Source organism: Onthophagus taurus, chromosome 11 (genome assembly GCF_036711975.1).
Source record: "Onthophagus taurus isolate NC chromosome 11, IU_Otau_3.0, whole genome shotgun sequence".
In the NCBI taxonomy this organism is placed as follows: Eukaryota; Metazoa; Arthropoda; class Insecta; order Coleoptera; family Scarabaeidae; genus Onthophagus; species Onthophagus taurus.
In genome coordinates this window covers 3,831,774-3,846,336 of record NC_091976.1, presented here as the reverse complement: position 1 = coordinate 3,846,336, position 14,563 = coordinate 3,831,774, and the positions used below count along the sequence as shown (strand labels likewise).

General features: G+C 34.3%; 2 protein-coding genes across 2 annotated transcripts in view; both read right to left on the bottom strand.

Annotated features, from left to right (window-relative positions):
• LOC111417718 (putative nuclease HARBI1) overlaps window positions 1-14,563 on the bottom strand; it is a 351,867-nt gene that overhangs the window by 182,072 nt on the left and 155,232 nt on the right. The window lies entirely within an intron of this gene.
• Window positions 2,638-7,986, bottom strand: LOC111416906 (uncharacterized). The gene is made up of 7 exons (XM_071199881.1): window positions 7,271-7,986; window positions 7,096-7,215; window positions 6,945-7,028; window positions 5,146-6,368; window positions 3,892-5,079; window positions 3,670-3,830; window positions 2,638-3,619 (listed from the first exon to the last, which is right to left on the bottom strand). The coding sequence occupies exons 1-4, from the start codon at window positions 7,372-7,374 to the stop codon at window positions 5,783-5,785; spliced, it is 894 nt and encodes a 297-aa protein (XP_071055982.1). The 5' UTR covers window positions 7,375-7,986; the 3' UTR covers window positions 2,638-3,619; window positions 3,670-3,830; window positions 3,892-5,079; window positions 5,146-5,782.

Below are 14,563 nucleotides of genomic sequence, written 5' to 3'. Positions count from 1 at the left end.
CAGTATTAAATGGAATTTTGTTTAATAACGTTTTACGGTGGATCCAGTATATTCATCAATAACGGTATTGATGTAAACCAGTTGTCACATGTGACCGATCTATTCTAGTGTTGTGGCCTCTTGGAAAAAATCCTCTGCTGTTTTACTCGGAGCATGAATCAAATCTGAAGTTCGGGCATCATTCAGGGTGATTATTTTCATTCCATATTTGTCTGGTTTGGATTTTATATACATGCGGAATCGACATCTGCCCCGGAAAATGAGTAATTGTTCATCGACAGTGCAGCAATTACTTGGTTTGTAACGAGAGCCTCCAAGGGAGTATGCACAAGGAGCCCACTGGGGCCTAAGTGTACGTAAAAAATTACGCACTCCTGTACTCATACATACCTTAATTCCTTCCTTCGCGTTGTAGTTCTTCACTATGTTTATGCCATTTTCTTTGGCTATTTCCATTACTTTGGAGTACTTGTCCTTTTCTCTCTAAGGACTATTGGAGGTGGAGGTTTTACCTTTATGGGCTTTTCTTCTTCCTTCTGTGCCGTTTTTTTGATGTTCCTCCTTTTCAGAATCGTAGGCTGGTAAGACCTGGTCGTCAACCTGGTCAAAAGACAAAAGTTAATACACATACAGTGTGTCCCAGGATAGATGTTACAAGAGGTATAATGTCTTAAAAATTTTTGAATTTTATTTTAAGGCTAAGGAATTAAGCCCTGCTTGGTGTAAAGAGAATTTTAAGAATATTTTCATGTTTTGAAAACAAAGTCGGCCGATATGTTTTGATCTGATCTATGTATATTGTCATTATATAATTTTATCATATAGGGCTGTGAAATTTGTACCGATTTTTTGTATCTCTTTACCATGCGAACAGGATTAACTCCCGCAGAATTTGACACTAAGGACGATATCGTTCCAAGATATCACTGTCAAATTCTTATTTAAGTCAGTTCTAAAATCAGAAGTGCCCCTTCGAGATTTTTTGATTTCAGCAGCTAAGTACAACTCCAGCACCTACTTCCAAAATCCTTATATATTGGTGTAATACTCATATTAAGCACGTTAAGAGGACACCTTGATAAGGTTCGAACCAATTTATATATCCATTACTTGTGCAACCAACCCATAACTTATATCCCCAACGTATAGGCTTACCCTTTGTGAATTGTTTTCATCCATGGCACCTAAAGTAAGGCACCATGGCTTCATCAACACTGTGATGTTCTTTATAGGGAGCTTTCTTATAGGGAGGTTCTAGCCAGAGCTTGAAATCATTTTGTTGTAAACATCTTTATCTTTCCCCCAGAACATCATTAGCATCTTGCTTCTTGGGTAACCCACATAGCCACTCTATAAAAGTATTCCAACAAAAGATTTCGGGACGTTGCATAACGATTTGATTCCGTCAATAGAAAATCAAATATGTTTTCATGAAATAACTGGAGAAATATTGATATAGGCGTGTCTTCACAATCTTCTAACTCATCTGATTCTAAATGCTTATATGTATTTGAGATGTTGATATTTTGTGAAACAAGGTGTGTGTCCACCCAGTTATAAATTTTAGCAGAATTTTTTTTGCTCGTCGCTTTGTTGACTAAAATCGTAATAAGAGTATGTCGTCTTTCGAATTAAAATTCGGCTTGAGCTTCACAACTTCTTCATCGCCAGAGTCCTCAACGGTTTCAGCTCCATCTTCCGGAGGTAAAATTATTACATCAGCTGAGGAATGAGGAAATCATCTTCTTCGATGAAAGTGATAGTTTCATGCAGTGATAGACCTCTATAAGAGAAAATGGAATTGCGTTTTTTTATTAGACTAGTCGTTAAAAAAGCAACGGGACTGGGTAAAACCAATTTAATTTTTAATGTATAATTATTATTTAATGATTTTCTTTCCATTTTATGTTTGATGTAAATAAAATTCGTTTTCACACTTTAAATGGATTTTTATTTTTATTATTTCTCTACCGGTTTCGCTATTTGTTATAGCATCATCAGGAGAATATCTATATAATACAAACATTTTTTATGTTAATTTTAAAAAACCAGCTGTTACATTATTTGAATTATTACAATAATATTAAAAAAAAAAACGTACGTCAATGGTTACAAAAGCATTTTACTAAAGAAGTTACTGAGCATTCATTTTTGTGTTTACACTTTTAAATTACACTGAGAGTTTTGTAAAATTATGATTTGAGAGGATTAAATTTTGTGAAGCGTTGTGGCGTCATGCACCTCGCCGCCAAAGTTGATTTGAGCTTATATGTTTATTTGGGGAAACTTCGTTTTTGTTGTTTGGTAATATGGTGGATGTCGCTGACGTCTTATTTGAATTTGAAATTATTTATATATAATTTGTTTAATTATACACCCGAAGGCGATGGAAATACCCAATGATAGTAAAAAAAAACCAAGGGGTCGAAGATTAAAACCGTATAGAGCCCAAGAAGGGATCGGACATGAAGGAATCCACGGATGGTTTGTTGGTCAATTCAATTAGGTGGTAATATTTAAGGGTGCGTTAAACAATGTCATTATAAGTACCGAAATAGGACCTGACCAATTTTTTACTTTTGGGCCGTTAGATTGCTATTGAAGTAATAATTTTACTATGTAGCCAAAATATACATATAAGACTTTGGCCTAAATGTCACCAATGCGAGGATTTTTTTATTGTTTTAACAGATAAAAATTAACAAACTTGGTTGAAATTTCTACGAATTTATACTTTAAAATAATATTATTATAAAATAAACCAGTGCTCAAATCATAATGAAAATAAGCAAAGTCCAAGCAGACCACTTGTAAGAAAATCTCCTATGAGAAAAATCACAACATATATACATTAATTAGCAGAAATGTAAAAAATGCGTAATTACATGTAAATGAATAAAATAATTGGATAAATCAGAAACGCTTTTATCGGTATGTAATAAAAGTTCAGCGAAAAGTTCAGCTATCTTTTGATAGATGGCGTTCTATTTTTAAACGCCCCAGTTTCATTTAATTTTAACGATAAATCTAATTTTCTAAAATAACGATTTACTCGTAATAAATTACCCGTTAAGTTAAGTTCAACTTAGTGTAAGGGCTTGGTTTTTATCCTATTTTCTTATTTTTATAAATAAAAGCCTTTATTTATTAGTCATACTTACATTCACGTTTAATATAATAAAATATAATCAAAAATTAGTTATTCTCTCAACAAATTATAAAAAAGTAAACACGTTTAGTTATTTTTCTCAATTTATTTTACTTATTTTTAAAGAGAAACCTATCGAGTTTGGACTCATTTTAAAGGATTTTCAATAACCGTCCTCACCTTCACTTATAGTTTCTATATCACTGTGGAATACTACATTAGAATACCTAACAAAAAAAGTTGACATTTCTCTCTTCTTTTTGCAAGCTATGTACGGACGTTTGATACGGTGCGGTTGATTATCTCGGGAAGCATATGTGATTTATAAAAAGAAATCAGTTTTGGCAATATGTTACTTTCCCATATGTTTTCATCGCGTTCAATAATTTCCACAAAGAGTGGTTCTTTATCGTTAATATATATAATCAAATAGCATCGTTTCTTTCCACATATATTTAATTGCCCTTGTATCTAAAAGAGACCCTCAGATCAGCTGAGGTTATAATTTTACACATCATTACCTGATAAAAATAATTGTGGTTTCTTTTCAACCGCATACCATTATCCACAATTTCAAGGCACATATCTTTTTTGTTTATCACGGCTTCTTCTAAAGATTGCCCTGCCTTATGTAAGCCATACAGACATTTAATTTCTATGATGCATTCACTTCCTACGAGACCTATAATAATAACATCAGTATAAGTTACATTAAACAGTTACTGGAGGACTGTATAATTGACCATCAGGAGAAGCTCCAAGAAATCCATATTTCAAATCGATAAACAAACCAGCAGGAGAAACAACTAAATCGTATTCCCTTTCAAAACGACTACGTGCCACCGATTCTTTTTCAGTACCGTATGACATTGCTGGGCTTCTAAATTTACGGCAAGAAAGTAAACGATTTAACAAACATCGTGGACTGGTTGTATCTCGTCTCTTCACAACAAGACCAAAATTTGATGCTGTTAACCGTTTACTTTTTTCGTTTACGTACATTTGCGAATTATATTGCTCCGTAGTGGTGTTCGCTATTTGGTCACGTTGATCTTTTGTTACCTATAATATATAAATTTCATGTATAATCCATTATTCTATATTAGATATATTGGTGATATTTACGTACCCATCAGAATTTATACTAAACAGATATATCAAACATTACTTACACGATTAATATTATACTATATGTAGACAAACACAACATATACTACGTTGTTAGTTCCTATCTAGTATACATAGTTAGTTACATACAAATTGTAGAGATTGTGAAGATACTTTTATGCTCGATTTCTAGAAAGTAGTCGTTCCGATATTTTGGATGTATCTGTGTGCTGTTCTTGTTTACCATTTGTGAAAAACAAGGACAACACTAGAGATAGCGATTCGTTAGCTTTAACTTTCGTTCTAGAAATCAGCCCTAAGGGTGAGGTTATAGTGGATCAAAAAACCTGTAATGAAAGTAAAATTCTTTTCGATTCAGATTCTATTTCTGCAGTGGATAATGTGCCCTGAATAGCAGATACTCCATAATCAGAGTTTTTTTATGCAACTATTTCACGATGCTTTCGCTTCCGTGGAGAAGCTACATGTCGAGTCTCCCGTTTTAGTTGCATTTTATGCATATGTCTCATGAAATATTTGCCAATTGACACATATCCAGATGCTTGTAATACCCATTGTTGCCATGATACCCCTGTCCATCATAATTATATTTATAGAGTACCTAAAGATCTTTGCTGCATACTTACCTTCATTGTAACGCAAGCCGGTTATATATGCTCTGTTTTGGAAAGAATTTCGTTGCGTCAAATTCAAACGTTTTCCACAATTCAGTTTTGCCAACAATGACATATATAACTAGGCTCTATTGTTTGTTTCTTTCGCCACTAGTCGATGCGCTTTTACCAATAAGTTTTCAAGTGCTCCTGTTTTCAAGTACACATAATATACAGTTGTAATAAATTAAAAGTTTGTAATTATATTGCACATACCGTTTATGTGGTACAACAAACCAGTGCGCTTCAGGTGCGGAATTGGACTTAGCTCAACAACCCCTTTTTTATCGCAATAATCATCACAACACTTTTCATGATGTTCGAAAACATGCATAATTGAGTTGCTGATCTCCGCTTTCATTTTATTTACGTCGCCCGAATATTTCTTTATGGCTTTGTGCGCACCCTCTTGCAATTCCGTTATTATTGGCTTTGTTAGGTATTTTCGGCCTTGGATGTTTATCGATGTATCTGCCTTGATCTTGTACAAAGATTTGCCGTAATTCTTTATAGCATGATTAACGCATTCTAATTTTTCCACCTGCCCTCCGTAAGACACCGTTTGTTGAATGCGATAGAAAACACTTGAGTCTCCATCAGCAACAAATTTAAGGTATTTAACCCCGTGCATAGCAATACTTTTATTAAAACCTTCTACAACTATGTCGGCTTCCATTGACGACGACGACCCTGTCCAGTTTTTAAAACATACGTGCTTTGGAACAACTATGTTTTTATTTTCCGCACGGCAACAAACGGTGCAAAATTTGTTGCGTACACCAACAAATATTACTTTCCCCGTTCGCTTTCCAATAATAACTGCTTGCAAATAATATAAACTAATGTTGGTTATTTACATCCTCTTGTTGAGACATACCACCCCAGATGCAGCATTATAGTTATGGCCATACGAGCGCTTACTCCAGCCGCCATCAACATACACTTGTACCCAGGGTGTGCCATCTTTGTCAATGTCACCCGAATCCTCTGCTAGGCGACGTTCCTCCTTTCCTGCCGTCTCCATAGATAACCATAGTTGGTCTTTCCAAGTAGTTTCCAACTGCCGCTCGATTTTAGAAAATGTCGGAAAGCTCATTATGGGAACATCTAGTGTGGACAATAAATCATTTGTCTGTGTATAGGTGCTCCCATTGACAACGGTACCCCATACAGCAGCCATATTCCATGACATCGATTGGGGATTTTGTGTACTACAAACAAACTTGGTGTTGCAAAACTCACAAACTAATAACACTTTGTCCATTAGTCCCCTTCGATACTCTTTTACCATGGTAAGTCTTCCAAACGTACATTTTTTTGCATGTTCGTATTGGAAACTTAACAATTTGTCGACAAAGTAGTCGATATTTACAATTCTATTCCCATGTATTTTATTAATGTTCATCGAGTCTTCTTTTTCGGAGGTCACATTCTGAATACTAACATAAGATAAGAGAAAAATTAATAAGTATACAGTATGTCTGGCGATGCGAAACCCTTCCCAAAATATTTTTAAAAATAATTTTTCACAATTTTACTGATCTTAACTTACTACACTACTTTTGAAAATTTCATACTAATAAAAGAGTTATAACTGAAAAATCTGTTTTCATATGCCCCATTCTATAACGAATATTTCGGTAATAATGCGTCCTCAAAAAAATTTATTAGCATAATGCTATTGAAAAATCCACAATGCATGGTGCCACGCAATAGAGGACCTTATTAAAATAAGAGAACAATTATTTGACAGAAAAGTCCGATCGCTTTTTGTTTTCTATTGAAACAGTAAGAAAATTAGGTTGACACACCGACAACTTTTTATTAGATGTAATAATTCAGTGTATCAATCAATTTTTTTATTTTTTCAATTGAAAACAAAAAGTTATCGGATCTTAGTGTATAATATTTTTTTTTTTATTTTATGGTCTTGTATCAGTCGCAGTACGCATACTAGTTTTTTCAATGGTCCCCTGTATACTTCAGGACAGTCTGTATAAGATGATATTATTTACCTCTGATATTCTGCATCTTTGACAATATGTTCGGTTATCCTTTTCTTGCGCTCGTACGTCTTCACATTCACTCGTTCGTCTTCACTAGATAGGTTAAAAAAGGTAAGGTAAGAATTTTTGCCTATTACTAACGATAAGATGTGTTTCATACCTTCTATCAACTGGGTCCAACATAGTCCTGTTTTCTTCATATTTATCAACGCATTCAGTTGCGGTAGCGGATAAACATCCAGGATTAGGTAAATCCTCGAACAAATACATGTTACTTCCACTACAACAGAATAAACTAAAGACCAAAAACAGTTTTAGATATGGTATAAACTAACGATGTAGACTTCTCCAGATGGAACTTTTTCCTAGCAGTAGCTGCTCGATTACGTTTGCGCGTTTGCGAAATGTAACCTTTGTTGGTCTGCTTACGGTTACCCATATCTTGCAATTCAATTTTACAATTAGCAAATGATTGAGCATTGAACAACAGGTACAGTAGCGAACAAGAAAGTTTACCATTAACATTGTTTCATTGTAATTGTATTCTTATAATGACGACGTTGATGAGTAAAACTTATTGCTCGCGATTGTATATTATGCACGTACCTACCTAATAGCTACTAGTACTACAAAATACTTACAGGTTTCATACACAACACAAACTTCTAAAATTTACGCTAAAACATTTTCATGGATATAAAACCAAAAGTTGATACTAAATATCAAAAAAAAAAATGTAAAAAACAATCTACACAAAATAATAAACAAAATAAATAAGCAAACTAAACAACATATTTCTAAACAAATTATTTTATTTTTTAAATAATTACAGTTTATAAAACAGTATAAAATCTAGTTACCTTGCGTAAAATGAAACAAATTCTTAAAAAGTCTTTAAAAAGACTGGTCGTAATGGAAAGAAAATAAATTGCTGAAAAACACGAACAACAAACACCCGACGAGATCAACCAACGCACGGAAGGTAGAAAAGCGAAATGAACAAATGAGACTCACACCGCACATAGAGACAAAAGGGGAATCCCGGGTTCTAATCAGTCGAAGCCGAGTCGTGAATTTATTTTATTCCTCAAACAGCGCTTGGCGCGTCATCTATGAACTAAAATATTGTGAAACAAGCCAAATGGTATTTTTCAAGGTCATTTTACGCACGAACAAAGTTTAATACGACCTTAAGTGTAATTACAGTATAATTAACACAAACATGCCCACTATTTGGTGTAATTTATGTAAAAAATGACTGCTTTTGTAAGACTTGAATAGAAAATCATGAAAAGCAAGATGAACGTGAAAGAAAAAGTGAAGAAATAAGGAAGAAAAGAAAACCTAAAACTAGTTCAACTGATATTATGTTCTATGAAACTCTAAATGATAGTCCTTTGTAAATAAAAATGTATGTTTAGGTTCACAATTTTTTTGGAAAATAAAAAACATTTTAAAAGATAATAATTGTTTTATTGATTTTAACATTTGTATGTACGTAAATACAAATCACAATAGGGACAGTGATGATCAATATTTTTACATGAATCCATACAAACACAGAGCCAACATTTATGAAAAGAAAATAAATAACAATCAATTATTTACGTTACTGATTACCCAAATAAGCATAAAAATAAACTGTTTACATGTATTCTATTAGTTGTTGTGTTTTCAACTTTTGTTAAGCCGCGTACACACCGGCCCAACGAACGCCACCTAACGAATTTTAAGCGAGGGTAAGTTTAACCATAACCCTACGATGTTTGGCTTCCGGAGACTCCTACAGCAGCCTTTTATACCTTTTTAAAGTTTCTAAACAAGCAATATCTTTAATAATTCCAGAAGTGTGTGAATCTGTTATAAAGGCTATGCAGAATTACGTTCAGGTAAGTGAAGTCATGTAAAAACGCTTATTAATGTTATTTCTGTATTTATTACATAAATAGTTAAACTTATTACAAATGCCTGTAGAATTTTCAATGCAGTCTTAGGACCTGTATTATAAAGCTTAGCATCCGTTTTATAAGTCTCAATTAAGTTTACATTTGATTATTTACCATGGATACGCCTATTTCAACCAATCACATCATTTGAAATAGGCGTAATCATGGCAAATAAACGACTGTCAACTTAATTTAGCATTATAAAATCGGACGTTAGTTAACCATGGCAATTAATCAACGACAATGAATTTTATAATACCGAGCCTTGTTAGACGCTCAATATTGTATAATAACGTTGCTATCTGCACAATTTTCTTAAATCAGACTGTACAGCTTTATTGGCAGATATCGTCGAAGATGAATGCAGTTCTAATTCCGAAAGTAATTATAATAATGCTTTGCAAAATATGAACAATATTGGCGGTTCCTTTGCTGGGGATGGATATAAAGTTAGGGAAAAATTTAAAAATTCTTTTTCAAGTCCAGATGGTTCCCATGAATCCCATGGAGCTGGCGGAGAATGTATTGTTGAAGCCACGTAAATCCCAAGATATATATTTTCCCATGACTGCTTCAAAAATTATGTTTCCAATTAAGTGTTCAACAACATTCTTCGTGTGGTGAGTATATGTTCTGTTTGATAGCAATATGTTCTCCAAACGTGGTGCTACAGTCCCTTTCGCTCCGTCTTTTGATTGCTTCCTAAATTAATATAGGCTTCTACAATTTGTTGATTGGACGAAGTCGTTTTACACATTTTCAGTCTTTTTGGCGATTTATAAATTGGTGTGGCATCAGTGTTTTAGATTATCATCAAACTCGTAGTTTTTAATTCAGGAATTTCTTCTGTCATCTCATTCTTCATTGCTGGCCAAAATTCTACAGGCATCTCTAACCAATGTGGTCCGTGCCACCATAAACTGGTGGTGGTGGTCTTTGATATTTTTTTAAATCGTGTCATCTAGAAATCAGGTCGGCTGGGTTATCCTTTGATGAAACATGCAACCAATTGCCAGTGTCCGTTAAATTTTGTATTTCACTACCTCGATTTGCTACAAAAGTTTTTAAAGTATTAGGCGTAATACAAATCCAAGCTAAAACTATTTTTGAATCAGAAAAATACCATATCTTATCTATGGGTACATTTAAGCTGAGCGTCCACTAGAGCGGTGAAACACCGAGGCGCGGCGCGGAACGTATAACTTTCGTCCACTAAGCGCAGTCAATTAGCGAGAAGTAGAGCGGTTTTCATTGTAGGATTGCCTTTTCTGCAGTTATAACCCAAACTCCCGCAAGCATGCATGAACTTGAAGAGTTGCTGGTTTTAGGAGCGTTAGTAGAAATGGAGGAAAATAATGAAAAAAAAAAAGAAAGAAAAGGAAGCATACTATGTGGATACATGAGATAAATTTAAAACGATCCACATATGGTGAATTCCACCACTTATTTGCTGATCTCTTGAGAGACCCAAAATTTGTAAGTTTTGTTCTGTCTGCGCTTGCGAATTAAATTGTTTGGATTGTCGAGTTGGTTGCAATTGCTGTTGTGAGGAATAACTGATGGACGGTATGTATTGTCCGTATTGAAATGCTTCTAGTTTCGCATTGTGAATAAGATTTAAAAATTCAGATTTTAATTTTAATTGAATATGTTGCGGTAACGTCTTAAACGTTCCCTCGAGGCTGTCAAAATATTTTGAAATATGATCAGCCTCTCGAGATGGTGATATTAAGATTAATTTTTTGTGTGTATACATACATTTTTAATAATTCGGCGGCGGAAGTCGACTTTTCTGATTTGTTGGAAATAGGTGTACTCTTTCCACTAGTGGGCGGTTTAATTGCTTTTTTATTTGTATTTTGGATTTTGCGAACCCAGCGTATTTTCCTCTTCGTTTTTATTTTCAATTATTGGAGAATCTATTCGACACTGGTGATTCAGGTTCTACAATATTACTAATTTGCTGTTCACTTTGTGTAAACATATACTGTCTCACAAACTCCATTTGGCTCTCAAGTCGCCAAGGCTTTATTTTCTTTGCAGCTTGGCCGCTTTTCTTTCTCCTTGTCACCATCGCTTTGCGATAGCTGTCTCAAGGATTTCCAAGTTTTTTTACACTCTGAGGCTGCAAATAAAATGTACAACGATTACCTTTTCAATATATGGTATAGGAATATGTTTAAAATCAGATTTTGCTATTTACTTTTCTACTTGTCTGAGTTTAAATGGTACGTGCTACTTTTGAGAAATTTACCAAATGATACATACATTGATTATAACCATTTTTTTAGGGTTTGGGGTTTGGGTGAATATAATATTTATTTATGTAAAAAGAATTGTAAGTATTGCATACAATAAAACTCTTATTATTATAACCATTTTTTATAGATTTTTGGCAACTAGCGATACATTTTCAACTATATCATTCAGCTATAGGATGGGAGAGAAGTCAGTTCGAGGAATAGTTTATGATACTTGTGATGCCATTTGGAATAGACTGTCACCAACGGAAATACCACCACCGAGTCAAGAACGATGGCAAAAAATAGAAAAACAGTTTAGAACAATATGAAATTTTCCAAACTGTATTGGCGCCATAGACGGTAAACACGTTTTGATAAATAAACCACACATCACAGTGGCTCCTTCTATTACAATTACAAAGGACTTTGTAGTGTAGTGCGTTTAGCAGTTACTGATGCTCATTGCAAATTTACCATGATAGACGTTGGCGCCTATGGGAAATATAGTGACGGAAGTATTTTTCAAATTGTAGTTTTGGTAAAAGATTTCAAAATGATACATTGAATTTTCCTGCCAATAAACCTTTACCGGGGTGTGATGAGAGTATACTACATGTTATAGTAGGAGATGAGACATTCCCTTTAAAGAAAAATCTCATAAGGCCTTATCCTGAAAGTACGCTCGCTAATCAAGAAGATAAAAAGATATTTAACTATAGGCTAAGCCGTGCACGAAATACCAGTGAGAACGCTTTCGGTATTTTATCGAAAAGATTTCGCGTGTATCAGCGAAGGTTTGAAATAAAACCAGAATATGTCAACAAAGTTGTTCTAGCAACATGCTGTCTGCACAATTTTCTTAAATCAGACTGTACAGCTTTATTGGCAGATATCGTCGAAGGTGAATGCAGTTCTAATTCCGGAAGTAATTATAATAATGCTTTGCAAAATATGAACAATATTGGCGGTTCCTTTGCTGGGGATGGATATAAAGTTAGGGAAAAATTTAAAAATTATTTTTCAAGTCCAGATGGGTCTGTTGAATGGCAAACTCGTGCCGTCAGACAGGGAAGAATTGATATGTAGTGATTATTATTTAAATATTTTAAATATAATAATATTAATAATTGAGTATCACTTGTGTAAATTTAAATTTCTCTCTTGCAGTTGTTGTTCATCGATAGGACTAACATCAAATTCTTCATAGCTGAAGTCGGTTTCGTTAATACCACAATAATTGTTCATTACTTGACGTGTTAGATCATGGGTATGTCTAGGTTCTTATGTTTCATATAACCAAACAACATTTCCGGCTGATACACCAATTTTCTAGCGTCATCGCAAAACATTAAAGATGTTGGCGTGCAGGGTCCAAAATAATGTTGCCTTATCAATTCTTGGGAAATTATATTACTTAATAAAGAAAGTTTAATTCGATCTGTACCTGTTAAAACATCATGATGAGATGCGTCGATGGTCTCCAGGGTAGCGAATCAACTCAACTGTCCCCGGAATAATATATCTTTTATCGTCGTGAGATTTAAGTGCAGTTTTGCTTTGCATAATTGTTGATACTTGGTGGTTTCGCGATTGAAACAATTTTTGGATGACAAGCATTTCTTTGTCCTCTCACAGACATACCATAAGTAATCATCGAAACTAATTACGTTTTTAACAATGGACGTTTTTATGCCTTTAACTTTTTTAACTCTTCTCCCTCACTCGGCATGCGTAGATCTCAACCCCGCTGATTCAGTCATTACGTTACCGGCATTCTCATCTTTCATCGTACCGAGAATTTTTTTATTTTCACGAGGAATGTTGTGTACATTATTTTCAGGATAATCACTCGTATCGAAATATTTCGAAGCATTGCATCGAATCACTTCATATAAATCCGGGCATTCGACTTCGTATATGTATAAGGGAATCTGTATCGGTGTAACTGATTCTGGCGTTGTTGCAGAATCGTCCCCTCGTATACGAATAATGAAAATCATAAATTTTTAATTTCGATATATCTAAAATACACATACCAACGTAGATGGGTTTATCAAAATAAATTTCAGTTTTATTGAGCTTTATAGCAACTACATTTTCATCGAAAATAGTTGAGGATTTGAAATTGGTTTCGCGATAAACGACGTAATACACATCTTGCCAAATACGGCGTTGTTCATTAATTTGAATAAATTTTTCTCGAAATCATACCGTCCTGGTACGTCATATCCTGGTATCCTAGAAAAAGGAAGTACGCAGAGAATTTTCAACTACCGGTAATCTCGTGCACTCCGTGTTGTTGAGAATGTTTTTGGTTTCATGGCATCAGTTTTCTGAGTTTTTAGGAAACCAATGTTGTTAGAGCCCGATAAAGTAAGCAATGTTACTCTAGCGTGCGTCCTTTTACATAATTTCATGAGAAGAAGCCCATCATCAGCATCAGGTTATACTCCTCCAGGTACATTTGATACCGAAGTAGATGGTGAAATCATTCCTGGATCATGGAAAAATGACCAAAGTGGAATTGCGTCCTTCATAACCATGCAGAAGACGGCAAGAAAACCGGGAGAAATGGCTAAGGCTATACGTAACTCGTTTGCTAAGTATTTTACTACAAGTGGCAGATTGCCTTGGCAAGACAAGTATTGTTAATAGCAGGTATGTAAAAGTGTATATGTAAAATATGTAAAAAATAATGTTAGTAATGAAAAATAAATTAATGTAAATACAGGAAGGTTCAATAAAATCATTGTTTTCTTTGAAATTTCATTAGATTTAGGAATTAAGAAACTTAAAAAATTCTCATATAGAGAGTATTTATAAGCCATTTCCTACCTTCCTTCATTATCTTTTTAAAGCCACTGTCCACCAAAAGAACTGACAGAGACAGATAGATCAACAAGTGTTACATAACTAATTTAATCAATAATGACCATCAGTGCTACTTACCACTGTTGTTCTAGTTCCCCTTGGATTATAGATAGTGCGTAAAAATGAAGACATTTTCTCATATGCAAACCACTCTTGTTTTATAAATTTCGTTGCTTCCAGCTTCAGTTGTTCTGCTGCTTTTTACTTTTTTTGCTAGCTTTCTATATGTTGCCATGAGGTTTTCTTTTTTCTTTTTCAGTTCATTTAAAGAACAGTCTACGCTTATTTTATTTTCAATTCGTTTCCATGCGTCATATACTTTATTTTAATCTTTGTGGTCTTTATTTTGTGGATCCCATATTGTTGGCTCTGCCTCACACAGGTCCAAAGATTCCATACCTCACTATTCCACTCCATTTTACAATAAACTTTTGTGTGCGTATATTTAACTCCTAACTCTAACCTCAAACTAAAACTCCAACCGGCAACCGTGTGACAGGCTGTAGGATCGGGTGCACGCGCCGTCCGAAGGCTCACTGGAATCACGTGACTATCCTGATAGTTAACG